General features: G+C 36.9%; 1 protein-coding gene across 2 annotated transcripts in view; it reads right to left on the minus strand.

The window, feature by feature from the left end:
* Positions 1–14,010, minus strand: part of USP24 (ubiquitin specific peptidase 24) — a 143,613-nt gene that overhangs the window by 27,164 nt on the left and 102,439 nt on the right. For both annotated transcript variants that reach the window (XM_079776309.1, XM_079776308.1), the window contains exons 39-51: positions 13,584–13,645; positions 12,327–12,518; positions 11,237–11,354; positions 9,023–9,167; positions 6,919–7,038; positions 6,396–6,521; positions 5,653–5,751; positions 4,711–4,793; positions 3,967–4,108; positions 3,625–3,744; positions 2,978–3,198; positions 2,204–2,328; positions 362–503 (exon numbers count right to left, since the gene is read on the minus strand). In XM_079776309.1, coding sequence (XP_079632435.1) covers positions 362–503; positions 2,204–2,328; positions 2,978–3,198; positions 3,625–3,744; positions 3,967–4,108; positions 4,711–4,793; positions 5,653–5,751; positions 6,396–6,521; positions 6,919–7,038; positions 9,023–9,167; positions 11,237–11,354; positions 12,327–12,518; positions 13,584–13,645 — 1,695 coding nt within the window. The remainder of the gene's footprint in view (positions 1–361; positions 504–2,203; positions 2,329–2,977; positions 3,199–3,624; positions 3,745–3,966; positions 4,109–4,710; positions 4,794–5,652; positions 5,752–6,395; positions 6,522–6,918; positions 7,039–9,022; positions 9,168–11,236; positions 11,355–12,326; positions 12,519–13,583; positions 13,646–14,010) is intronic.

Genomic DNA, 14,010 nt, shown 5'->3' on the forward strand with positions numbered 1-14,010 from the left:
TCTCCTAATTCAGTAATTGAAACTCAGATCCACAGAGAATACGATAAAAAAAACTTTCTGATTGTTGAAATAGTGCTTACTATGCTTTGAACATAAAGTTTATTCAATAACATGCTGGGATGAAAATAATCTCACTTCTAGAATAAAATGATTTATACACATTTTTCTAAATACAAAATAACTTTTTGCCAAGGAAACAATGACCACATAATAATAAGAAGAAAAGAGATAGAGCAGTTTATTTTCTTTTTAGAATTTCTCTCTAGCTTAGCAAATTACATTTAAATACCAAACAATATACTAAAGATCACAATATCCCCTACTGAAATCACACAGCCAATTACACAGAAAAGAAGCTCACAGAGAAAGGTCCTCAGCTTCCTGCCGCACAACGCTGACTCGACTTTTCTTTGGTAAGACTGGGGAGTTCTGATCAGATACCCGCTGGTAGAAGAGCATATAGGCATTCCAGTATCTTCGGCGAACATCAGTATATGGATTTGCTTTGAAAAAAGACATTAAGAAAGAAGTCTTTGTAAATAAAAAGTTTTCTTGTCTTAACAATCTAAAACAAAGGACCCATAAATCCAGCAAGTAACTACTTACTAAATTTGTTAAATGCAAAGTGTGGGTAAAATGTGTGTCTTTTTAGAGTACTGCTTAGAATTACTTGGAGGGTGATATAGAGGGGCAGGGAGTAAGGGAGATGTATGGTAACAAAGTAAAGGAAAGAAGGTAAATATTCCAGGCAAGTCTAAATTTAATAAAAAAGCAAGTAACATTTAAAAAATAAGTTCTGTGGCATAGGATGGGATTATAATTGGCCTTGCTTAATCACTTATGTATATAGAACAGTCAAATCTACGTTAGTTTTTAAAAATATATATATTTTATGGATTTTTTACAGAGAGGAAGGGAGAGGGAGAGAGAGAGAGAGCCAGAAACATCGATGAGAGAGAAACATCAATCAGCTGCTTCCTGGACACCCCCTACTGGGGATGTGCCTGCAACCAAGGTACATGCCCTTAACCGGAATCGAACCCAGGACCCTTGAGTCCACAGGCCAACGCTCTATCCACTGAGCCAAACCAGTTATTAATTAAACTAAATCCTTTTGGAAATTTTAGGAAAACCACCATGTGAAGGACAAGTGAAGTCTAACCTATTATTCTGGGTAGGAAAGGACAGAGAGCTTTCCCAAGTAGACTCCATGTAATTTTTGCTAAGATAGTAATTCAACCATTAAAGGCTACCAACATTAGATGCACAACTACCATGGTATGGTATCTAATACAGTGAATCTAATATAAGTAGAAATTTTAAAATGCTCCCAGAATATTTCAAAATCAGATTTCAGAAATGCTAAGGTCTCTGCAAAATGTTTTTTCTTTAAATAGCAAATTCTAACTGAATTTTGTGATATATTTTGGCTCATACATTTTCTAAGGGTGGGGTTGTAGAAAGACTCCTTTGCATATTGTGTGGTTTTAAAAACACAGTTGCTAGAAACGTCGTCTTTAATTAATCACACCTCTATAGAAGTGAAAAGGAAACCTGAAACTGGCCCAAAGAAATTTCCAAACTCTGACAGGAAGTAACTCCTATTTTTATTTATTAATTTTAAAATATATTTTTATTGATTTCAGAGAAGGGAGAGGGAGAGAGAGATAGAAACATCAATGATGAGAGAGAACCATTGATTAGCTAGCTGCCTTTGGAACATCCCCTACTGGGGATTGAGCCCACAACCTGGGCATGTGCCCTTGACCGGAATCAAACCTGGGACTCTTCAGTTCGAGGGCCGACGCTCTATCCACTGAGCCAGACCGGCTAGGATGGAAACCTGAAAATTTTAGTGGATAACTACTACTTTTGAAACTATTTTTAAGGTTGGAATTCTCTTTGATATTCATTTCACTTACACCTCCCTGCCATCCACCTATATTTCTCCAAGGCTGCTTTAAGAAATGATTTAAAACAATTTCTGTGAGCAGCTTGAACATTTTTACTCTGGCTATCAAAGAGTTCATAGACCTATATAGAGTAATGGTGTGTAAAAAGAATAAAAATCTCTTCTATTTTCATGTAAAGAAAACGCCTTCCAACTTGATAGAAAAATCCTAACTAAAAAAAAAAAAAAGAAAAAGAAAAGAAAGAAAGAAAGAAACTAACTCATGGAAAATATCCATTTGTAAATACTTACTTTGATCATAAACTTTTGGTCTATATTCTCCTCCAAAGCATTCATATTCCAGGGTCTCATCATTTAGGTCAAATTCTTCTATAACTGTGTCATTAAATTTATACCACTTTCCTTTTCCACATCCCCTAGAGCCCACAGATAAAACAAACATTATAATAAAAAACAAAAATCCCATCTCCAGTATTTATTTCTTTGTATTGTCTATAAATATAGCTGGTGATTACCATTTGAAAATACCTAAGAAAAATATAGCAACAGTTATTCTAATTTCTAAAACAATTTTGCAAATTGAAGGCATAAAGACAGTTACAATTTTAAAAATGCAATATTAAATAAGACCAAATAACAATGCAAAGCTTCTTTGCATCATAATGGTAAGTGTGGGTGATAAAGTAGGGCAGGGGGAGCAGAGGACAGATATACAGGAGGACAGGGGGAGTGGAGGAGAAACATATAGGAGGGCAGGGGAGTAGAGGACAGATATACAGAAGGGCAGGGGAGTGGAGGACAGATATAAAGAAGGGCAGGAGAGTGGAAGAGAGATATACAGGAGGACAGGGGGAGCAGAGGACAGATATGCAGGAGGGCAGGGGAGTGGAGGACAGATATACAGGAGGACAGGGGGAGCAGAGGACAGATATACAGGAGGGCAGGGGGAGCAGAGGACAGATATATAGGAGGGCAGGGAATGCAGAGGAGAGATTTATCAGAGGGCAGGGGAGTGGAGGAGAGAGACTGGAAGAGCAGAGAGGGACTTTTGGGAGAACCCCTTACCGCCTATCCTTAATGAAGGAATAGTAGTGGCCCGCATGTGCCTGCCCACTGTGTACAATGACACCGACAAGTTCATAGTTTTCTGTGAGGGCAACTTTCTTTCGTGGAGACCCTCCACCTCCCTGATCCATACTTCGTCCATTTTCACCAACTTCAGAAGATGAATCTTGGCGAGCCATTCCTGAAACTGTGTATGGCTCCATGTTTAACATCCAGGGAAACTATTAAAAGCAAAGGAGCACATGAATGTTGATTAGTAACATAAACTGCCATACACAATGAAGTCAGACACAAAGAAGCGGGATGTGTGTTTCCTACTTTAAGCGAGGACTACCTTTCCAATTTAAGTACAAAATCTCCAAATGGCTCACAAGTCTGGGAAAGTACAAGTGATCTCTCCTTAAGCATTAAGGAAAGCATCTGACTTCACAGCTGACACTAGGTGCCTTCTGCAAATGAGGGTAACTGTTCACGGTAACACAGTTCCACTGGCAGCAGCTGCTCGGGACAAGGGGCTATGTTCTCCCCAGAATGCTGAGACTATAGCCTTTCACACTTCACATGAAATTTGAAAATATTAAAAGAAAATAATAAAAAGTGAGTAAGGCAGTAATGGTTATAAAAACTTTCAGGGGAGAAAAAGTTACCTTTATCTGTTCATCATATTTAATGGAGCGTCCACTTTCCCAGTCAAATCCGAATCTCATTAGGTGAATGACCAAGACACTAGGTAAAGACTTAATACAGGTCCTTTTGACTGTTATTCTCTAAAGAAAAGCAAAACACAATTAGCTCCTTGGAGAAAATAAAACAGCCAAGTAATTAATACAAAGGTCATAGGTTTCTCTAGGCCTTACCACCCGTGTAAACACAAGGGGTGACACAATCTAACGGAAGTAACAATAGAGCTTAAAACTGATCTTACATAAAACACAAAGTACATGGAATAAAAGATTAATCGAGTTTTATTAAAAGGGCACGTGAAATACCTTTTCTTTACACTTTTCACAGTAATAGGCATTACTTCCCTCTAGAACTTCTCCTCTAACAAACTGGTCCAATGAAATTTCCAAACTCTGACAGGAAGTAACTCCTAGATTGAGAGCCATGAAAGCTTCCTCTCGCTCATATCTGATTAGGAAATAACAGAAAAACCATGATCAACAACGGAATTTGAAAAGCTTTAAAGTGTCGTAATACCTGAGATTAAACACAAAACTACTTACAATCAGTGAAATTAACAATAACTTTCCTCATCCTTTAAAAAGTACACTACCAGCCCTAGCTGGTTTGGCTCAGTGGATAGAGCGTTGGCCTGCGGACTGAAGGGTCCCAGGTTCGAATCCGGTCAAGGGCACATGCCTGGGTCGCAGGCTCGATCCCCAGTGTGGGGCGTGCAGAAGGCAGCCAATCAATGATTCTCTCTCAACATTGATGTTTCTATATCTCTCTCCCTCTCCCTTCCTCTCTGAAATCAATAAAAAAATATATTAAAAAAAAGTACACTACCAAATTAAAATAATCAATTTGACAATTCAGAATTGCTTAAAATTATGAATTTCAACAAAGAAATTTTAGAAATTGAAAGCAAAGAAATGTAATTCAATAAACACTTATAGATTCACTAAGAGAGATATCTGCAAGTCTCTCAACAAATGCAAAGTTCATAACCTACTAGAAGAATCACTTAATTATAATAATCATTTTTTAATGTTAATGATATCTTCACTAACCTGTGAGGACAGTCTTTACAGATTTTCTGATCAGAATAGATGCCTTGAAAAGTATTCTTAAAAATTTGGTCTCTCCCCATTTTCTGTTGGAATAATAAAAAGTTAATAAATTTTCAGTTGACACACCTAGAATTTATAGGTTTACACAGAATTTTATTTAGAACTAACTAAGCTAAAGCACAGATGTCAATGCAACCACCAAAAAAGAGAAGTCATCTTGGCAGTTTAATCGGGGAACTAATGAAAGGATTATAACCCATCAGACCCACTGTTATGAGTGATGAGAAAAGGTGGAGAGAGGTCAGTCAGAGTTGCTGACAGGACAGCACTCTCCAAGACCGATTCCTTTTTCCCATGCACCAAGGCAGTACCGACTCTCCACAATCTTTTCTTTTTCCTGGCAGACAATGCTATAAATTTATAAGTTATTTAAAAAACGTGCCTACCGTTGAGAAGAGAGGCACATGTTGGCAGTAATGAGAGGCTGTCGGTAACTTAGGAGGCAGTACCATTTAGGAAGTTTGTCACATGTTTAAAGCTTTGGGTTTAAACATCACCACAAACAACTTTTAATCTAGTCCTTTTGTACCCTTTGCAAAGCAAGACAGCTCTGCATGGGGCCGCCAGTGCTTACAGCACTTCTCTGAGGCCAGGTTACTTTAATGCATACAGGTAAGAGTAGGCAGATACAAATGATTATTATTATGGAGTGTAGACTGGGAATCACATATTTTATCAAGTGTTAAGTGAAGTAAGAAGAAATCTATATATTTTAGTCATCTGTGTATATATTTTGATGTTCAAACCCAGAAGAAATGACATATAGTTGTTGTATGCAAGATGATCAATTTCTGATTTGTCAGTTTCACAGCAGTCCCAAATCCTAAACCACTGCTCTTACACTACTTTGAGGGGGTTTAGGGAAAATAAAACTTTGTCTACCTTGAGATATTCATCCATCTGATCAATGAGGCTAGTGAAGAACTCATATGCATCCTGTTGTTCTCTCACATAAAGTTCTTTGTTCCACATTTTGAAAATCTACGTAACAAGAATTAAATGTCATTAAAGGAAAAGTAGCAACTTCTGAATATGATTTAAAAAAAAAAGGATGTAAAAGAGCATTTAATACTTCTAAAAACTAAGTTCACTATTAGGATGTAAATGTTTTTACTGAAGTGAAATGAGATTGTGTTCAGCCACTCATGCTTTTCTCTGGTTCCTTTGCAATCCTAACAAGTCTATGAAACCACAGGATGAGAGCCAAGGCCATGAACAGAGAGTTTCTCTCTTACAAATTGAAAGTACAAGCTACTCCTTCCGTGAAACACAGAAAAGCAATGTTAAAAAAGCATGTTCTTTATTTAGAGGCATTAGTGAAATTGGCATAGGTGCTGAGGAATGAGTTGAACAAATACTTCAAACAGCTAAAATAAGAATCATGGGAAATATCCAAAGTAATTAAGATTAGCAAATCCCTACAAATTACAAATGACTATTCTAACATTCTAATAACTTGAAATCAAGGACCAATTTCCAGAATGGTATAGACAACTCTTCTGTAGGTTCTGGCAATGGGATTAATCTAGAATTAATCAAGACAAGAGACAACTATCACTAGAGAAAGAATGTAGCCAAGCTCCAAATAGTCAACATCTTTAAATCTAGAGTTACTGGTGAAATACCTTCCAAAAGTTCTCAGGTACGTAATACTGCAGCTTGCTTTCCATCAAATGCCCAAACAGAGACTGCACTTGGTAGAATACACTATCATCTGGATTGTCAGTGTCGTCATCCACTGAAAGTAACGCCTGAAAAGACACAAAGTATAAAGTTAGAAATACTTAACTGTTTCATAGATAACCTTGACTTATGTACGTGCAAGTCCATACATTGTTCTTTTAGATACTACGTGTTTGAATGTGACTGTAAAAATATTTCTAAAATACTAAAAATGTTAGCAACTTAAATAACTTAGGAGTTCAAATATCACATTAGGTCAAATCCATCTGTCAAACAGGCAATATATTACTGCAGCAGATGTATAAAAATGTGCAACTACTCTAGCATTATTTCAAGGAGCCACTGAAGAATCCTTAAGTATTCTAATTTTAGTAAACCCCAAGACGCACGATATGAATGTGGAGCAATTTTCAGGCAATGTACACATTACTTATCACAACACACAAGAAAGAGGAAGGAAATCACCTCGGGGAGACCAGGCTGCATGTACAGCTGCTGGAAGACGGCGTTCATGTAACATGTGGCGCCACCATTCCTCAGACCCACAAACCCTGCACTGGACCTGCTGTCTACTGGGGGGAGGTACTAGGAAGGAGAGGAGAAACAGGAGAGAATTAGTGTCTGCATCAGCACACGTCCTCATAGCTCTAATATAAAGGGGAAAGAGATATACTCAGATTTATCCAACCAGTGTACTGTGAGTCAAGCTAGCAAAACCTGTATTCATGAAGTAGCTCTGCAGATGCTGACGCAATTATAAATATACTATCATCTCAATGTTTCTTTTTAGTTCATAAAGTACACAGCATATAAGCCAGAAACTATGCCAGGATCTGAGAGAGAGCTCAAATGTACCCTGATCTCAAAGGAGCTCACAATCTAGTAGGGTAAATAGGCATTGAATTAAATATACTAATTTATTGAAGTAAATATACTAATACATATTTACAAATTGAGGCGATACTCTGAAAAAGAAGAAAAAAGGATTAGGGTTCTATGAAGTGTTTACTCTGCAAGAATCCTGATCAGGCTCGTCTAGATGGTCAAGGAAAGCACATATTCCTTCTCTTCCTTTCTGAGAAGGGAACACTCTTCTACTCAACTTCCTCTAATAATCACACAATTAAATAAATAGGTAAATGCCTTATCATTTCACGTAAAGATGTTTGTAATAATTTAGATCCCAGTGCAGTGCTTTTCTACGCACAAATAATCAAGAAAGGGCATCTTGGATAAAGTTCAACATGGCGCTTCTCCAAGTGGAAAGGTATTGTAATGACATTCTCTCAACTGCTATTACAGCAGAGTCTCTCCATTCTAATGCCATGACCAGAGCCACGTTATCTGCAAATACAAGTATCTGTATCCATGTAATACCTAACCAACTGACAAGACCATGTTGACCTTTTGAATGGAAAGGAACACATTACATACGTTTTATTAACATTCAACATACACTTAGAGCAGGGTGATTTCTAAGATCTAATTACCACTGTAATTTACCTGTAGTCCAAAGCATAGATTAAAAAAAATGTTAAAAAATAAGAAAAACTAGTTTATAACAGTGCTAAAAATATAAATATTTATATAAGACATTCTTCATTATGCTGCTATAATTCCTGATTTAGGAAAATAATAAAATTTCCATTTTAATCTGATTAAATACATGTGAAACTATGCATCACATTTTACTCTGCAAGTGCTATTTTCTCTATTTAGAACACCTGTTCCTACTTTCTTTCCTGCCTACACTGTATGTTTCATAACACTCAGCTCAAATGACTGTGATGTTAGTGGAGAATGTACAAGCAGCTGTACAAGTGCCTTCCCACTCCTGGTGTGGTACTCCAGGGCACCCCAACTTGCTTCCCTCTTGCAATCCCAACATATAATGTGCTGCTCCAGGGCTCCACAGGTTTGCCCACAGCTGGACTGATCTTGCCACCTTGCTTCAATGGGCTCACAGTCTTTAAGGCTCTATTTTACATTTCACGTTTTCTAAGAAGTCTTCCAAAACACCACCACCTGGTGGTAAAGTGTCTCTCTGTTAGTAGAGTGTTCCAAACATACCTCTATCTTAAATTTGATCCCATTATATTGAAATTACCTGCTTATGGGTCTGTCTCTTCCATTATACACTGACCTTGAGGGCTGGGATCAATCTTTAGTTTTGAGCTCCAAAAGCCCAACACACCTCTTAGCAAATAGTAAACTCAATCAATCTTAGTTGAATTTAACTGAACAAAGACTGCAGTGTGACAGAGCCAATGCTTATTTGTCTCTAGTGTCTTGCCAAGCATAAATGTACTCAAGAAATAGGTTGAAATGCTACTTTTTACTGAGAGTAATTATTAACTGACTTGAAAATGTATCCTCTTTAATTAATTAAAAGGGTACCATTTAGTAATACATCATAGATTATAGTTGACTTGAGTATATAAACATGATAAGTAAAAGAATAATACTGACTTTCTTTGTGATTAGAAAAATGAAAACATAGTTTTAAAAATTCTATGTTTAGGAGACCACTCTTAAAAAAATTAAGTGCACCAAGGTCTAGAAAACGTACATCAAACTCCTTGGTAAGAGCAGGGTCCGGCTGATGATGCATAGAAAGTAGTTCTTTTGTAATAATTTGAAGATTTGAAGGTGAGCTATCAGCCAACATTACAAGGACTTCATAGGCTGCTAATCGGCTATTCACTGTACTACACCTAAAAATAAAAGACACAAGTCCATTAGTCCAAGTCAATTTTTACAATGAAAGTACAAGAGCTGCAATTCCCCAAAGAGTTAGGTTAAGTCAGGTCTGCTGGCAGAACTCTAGTAAATCTAGTGGGTAGTGCTGACTTAACAAAGGCAGAGGCCATGAACTACTGGAGGGATGAATATGGTTTAGGACTAAATATCTTCGTGGGCTGATGATGAAGTAGCAAAATCTGTCACATATGATTCCTGAGTATTCTTATCTATGGGATATATCAGTAAAAACAGAGGATAGTTTGAAAATTTTACCAAAATCACAACATGGAAATAACTACCTTTCAATTAAAGTAGATAGCAAGAAAAGTTGCTGTAACTATCATCCTGAAATTCAAACATCTAAAGGGCAGAAAAAGAAAGCTATGCAAATCAGAATAGATGCTCATAAACATTTTATATGTGCCTACAGCTAAAATATCAACTAATCAACTTTCCATTTAGCAGAAAAAACGGAGACAAAAATACATAATTTGCTCAATCAATATGTTTAAACTGCTCACCTTTAATGATTATAACTTCGGGGATAAATAGTAATTTCTCACTCTCACCTATGCCAACCTTGCAATACTATGATCACAGGTAGGAAGGATACACAGAAAAGAGGACATCCAACCTCTGAAAGAAACACTTAGGAAGGGGAGTGTAGAAGATGTGCTCAAGAGGGGGCTGTGAGGCTTTCAGATCAGCATTGAGCCAGCCACTGAGGACAATGGCCATGGACTTCTGGGTTGCACAGGACAAGTAAAGAATGAATAAGAGGTACCACATACACAGCCTACATATTAAGAAGTTCTTTTGCTGTTAGTGTGATATGAAAATGGCATTACTGTGGAAAGAGTTTCTGTGTATTTTAAATCTCTTTCTGGCTTTATGGAAAGGTGGGAAAACGCTGGGAGTAATTGTGATAAATGAACACCATTCGGTGCACTGAGGAAAGATGAAAACAAAATGTTTCCTTTTCTATTCAAGGTACTATATATGATTAAAAAAATAACTCCTTGTGGATGAAGGTTTTACTTTTAATAAAGATAAAGTGAAGAATTCATGAATAAAAATTTCTGTAAAATTGAAAATTTATTTCCTCTGTTCACTAGAAATTAATGTACTCATCTATTTCTACTGCTTTAATAAAAGACTCCCATGGAGTTAGCACCAAATCTTCTAGCACAGATTGGGCAGGCCTAAAGATTGGAGTCACTCAATCCTGAGGGACACTCCAAGAGTCCTAATGAAGGCTTCTTACCTAAAACACATTATGCTAATAAGGGATCTCTAAGTAGAGAAATATTCCCACATAAGATTCCTTTAGGATTCCATAAAATATTGATTATGCCCTGCCCATTTCATTAACCACTGAATTATGTGGGAATTTTTCCCACTGGTTAAATGCCAAATCTTCAGTTTCCTCAGGATTACTCAATTAACTCTGTTTTCATGAGAATAGAACAAAGTTAGATTCAGAGCAAATAACCACCTATCTTTAAGAGTATAATCATCACCCACGTAGGGTTAGCATTTCAAAAGGAATTTCCACATTTCTACCCACAGAAACTAATACAAAAGTTGATTCTAAAATTACCGCTGTAATTAATCACTAACAGTTTTAATTATCAGGAACAGTCACTACTCAGCAAACCTCAAGGTTCATGCACTAAAGCACCTATAGTTTTCTTATAGAAGAAACCCTCAAGACTCAGAACCTACTGACTTTCACTTTGGACTAAATTCTGACAAATTCAGTTTCTCTTGGAATTTGTTACTGACCAAATTAACCACGTTATTACTTATTCTCTTTCGATGAAAATAATGGTACCAGCATACTTGCTCAGCATGTACTATGTGCCAGGCAGGCTTTATCCTAAGTCTCTTTACATGCATTTCTTTGTATAGTGGATAATATCTTATAAGCTATGCACACTCACAAGATAGAAGACAAACTCCAAGTTAAGAAAATCTTTTTGGACTAATGTTTTGAATTAGAATTTTTACCAAAACTGAACACAACGTGCATTTTCCATACTTTGGATGAAAGTCCTGTTGACTGATGGCGGCACTGCCAGCTGGAGAATGACTATTTAAAATAATTCTAGAAGCTCGGAAAAGGAAGTCATCTAACAATGGTTTAATGAGTGATGAACCTGGAATAGAGCATAATATTCATGTTGAGGATGAACACATATTTTAATTCAAAGATCCTGTCTTGCACTTCATATCAAAGGCAAAGGCACCTAAGCCACCCAATAGCAGGGCATTCAGTTTAGTTTTAATTGCTTAATTTTTGGCAAAGCTCTTGCGGTAGAGAGGTGGGGATGGCTGGTAGGGTCAGGGTACAGGATATAAAGAGAGACAAGCGAGGGTACCTTCCTTTATGAACTTACAACAGAGTGAAAGGAGTCAAACTTTCACTTTAGAAACACACAAATGCCAAGTACACCACAACGTAGATGGTTTGAGTAAATAATTCTAACTTTGGGCATAGGGAATCCCCTTAAAGGGTTTTGAAACTTTTAAAATCTTGCCTTCATTAGGTAAAAATAATTTGCCCTTCTCACCCTGGTTTAGAATCACTCTTTTCTATGTATCCCCAGTAGCTGAAAAGATTTTTTTTATAGAGCTTAGTTTGTGTGATAAATGTGAAAATTAATGTTTTGATTTGTTTCCTGAATATAATTATAATACTTAATATGTTTGTACAAATTACATATGTAACTCAGGAGACTCATACATCTTCTAGGGGTAGTGGTTGGGGGCTGCCTCCCTAGAAGAAAATTACTCTTAAAATAAGTAAGGTATACAACAGATTATATTTTATAAAGTACCTAACAGCAAAAAGAGAAAAACCTACTTTGAATTATAATTTTTACTTGGTATTAAGAAGTTATGTGATCCAACCCTTTGAACACTATAAAATTCCCTATGTAGTTTAGTGACACACGTAAAATATACCTTAAATTTGTTAGGCATTAAGCCAGACAATCTCCTATTGCCTGAAGGGCCAATTTTCTATGCAACACTTAGCACCTATCTTATTTTCCAAATTACACACAATACTATGGGCAGGAACTGAAAATGAGGTATTCTGTCACATGACAAGATGAAGCAATAATTACCAAGCATTTCTTTTTCTGCCCCACAGAGTGAAAGAAGGGTCTTAATGAGCCGTAAGTGTCCTGCCAATAAGATGTTGTCTGCTTCACTGGTCTCACATTCAGCTGTGCGGTTAGGTTCAAAGTTATCCAGCCAAGTAATCTCATCTTCAAGCATGGTAGCCGGGCTGATTCTTAACTGCTCCATTTCTGAAGCTAAGAAAAAATAAATAAAAATCAATTTCTTAGAAGTATTTCCATTCACGGAGTCAAAATCCTGAATTAGAGTAAGCAGAGAGACGTCCCAATCTTTCACTTCATCAAACTCAAAAAACAAACAAGCCCTGTCATTAATAAATCGCAGGCTATAGCTACTACCCACAGGACTATGACAGCTCATGCATATTCGTTCCTTCCTTCACTCACTCTCAGTCATAAACCAAACATACGTAGAGTGCTTCCTCTGTAGGTCACTATGCTACAAGCTGGGGATATAAGATGAAGGAGACAATCCTTGTTTAAAAGAAGCTCCTGGTTTGGTGGGAAGGAGAGCCAATGCTCCCGCAGTGTTACCTATGCCTATAGGGGGCAGAGTTCTGCAAAGGAGTGAGGTCAACAGCAGAGTAGCAGAGTTCAGGATTCCAAACAATGCGCCAAACTCCAGAGAACTGCTCATATGAAGCATATTTCACTTCCCCTCCAAACAAGGATTTAAAACAAGATTCCATATTGGAAGTTGGGATTGGGTAGAAGAGGAGGAGTGATTATGCTCTACTTTCCCTGCACTATAAGCCACAAGCAAGCAGGGTCCCAGATGAGGAGGTAAAAAGGGATACCTCAGGGTCAGCCAGAGCTGGGCTGGCACCAGATACGAATCCTGTCTACTTCTATCACTCACTTCTATTACTACCAACACATCTCAATAGACATTTCCTCTTTCTTTCAATAATCAACTTTTGAAAAATGATCAGAGTGGACTATACTAGAAAGACTTCTTAATAGCTCCATCAGTGTAATTAAAGTATAAGCGCCTTTGACAATTTTTAAAATCAACAGATTTTTCTCAGCATATAATAGTTGGATACATAATAGAAAACTGGCACATGGGGTTTACATGCTATTTTCAGGAAAATAAAATTCAACTTCAAATGATAATTATAATCTCACTTACATCTAGATACATTAAGTCAGAATTAGAAATGTCCATTTGGCTTTCTTTTTTCCTTCCCACCCCCTCGAATCTACTCCCCCCATACAAATCAAAGTTAGACATATACTTACTTGTCAAATCATCTAATAATTGGCATCTCAGATCAAAATACTCCATACATTGAGATAATAGTCTAAAAAACAGATTTCAATTATTAAAAAGAGGCTGATTTCAAAATAAAAATAATTTTCCTTATTATAAGAAGTTCATAATAACAATTGAATGAGACTTTTCCTAGCATAAAATAACTACTTTTACATTAATTCAACTTCAATATTTTAGCAAGAGGCACACCAATGATTTTACCAATACAGATACACATAGGAGTTGTGAAGTATGCTGAGCTGAGAGTGTGACACTCAAGAGGACATGAGCAATGTGACCTTTACACAGTGATCTGGCTCGAATTGTTTCAGGCTCTTACCAACCAGGTAAAGTGGAGGTGGGAACTGGGGGTGACAGAGGAGAAGAAAGCCTGGTATTATTCTAACTCTCCAG

Source organism: Cnephaeus nilssonii, assembly GCF_951640355.1.
Source record: "Cnephaeus nilssonii genome assembly, chromosome: 7".
In the NCBI taxonomy this organism is placed as follows: Eukaryota; Metazoa; Chordata; class Mammalia; order Chiroptera; family Vespertilionidae; genus Cnephaeus; species Cnephaeus nilssonii.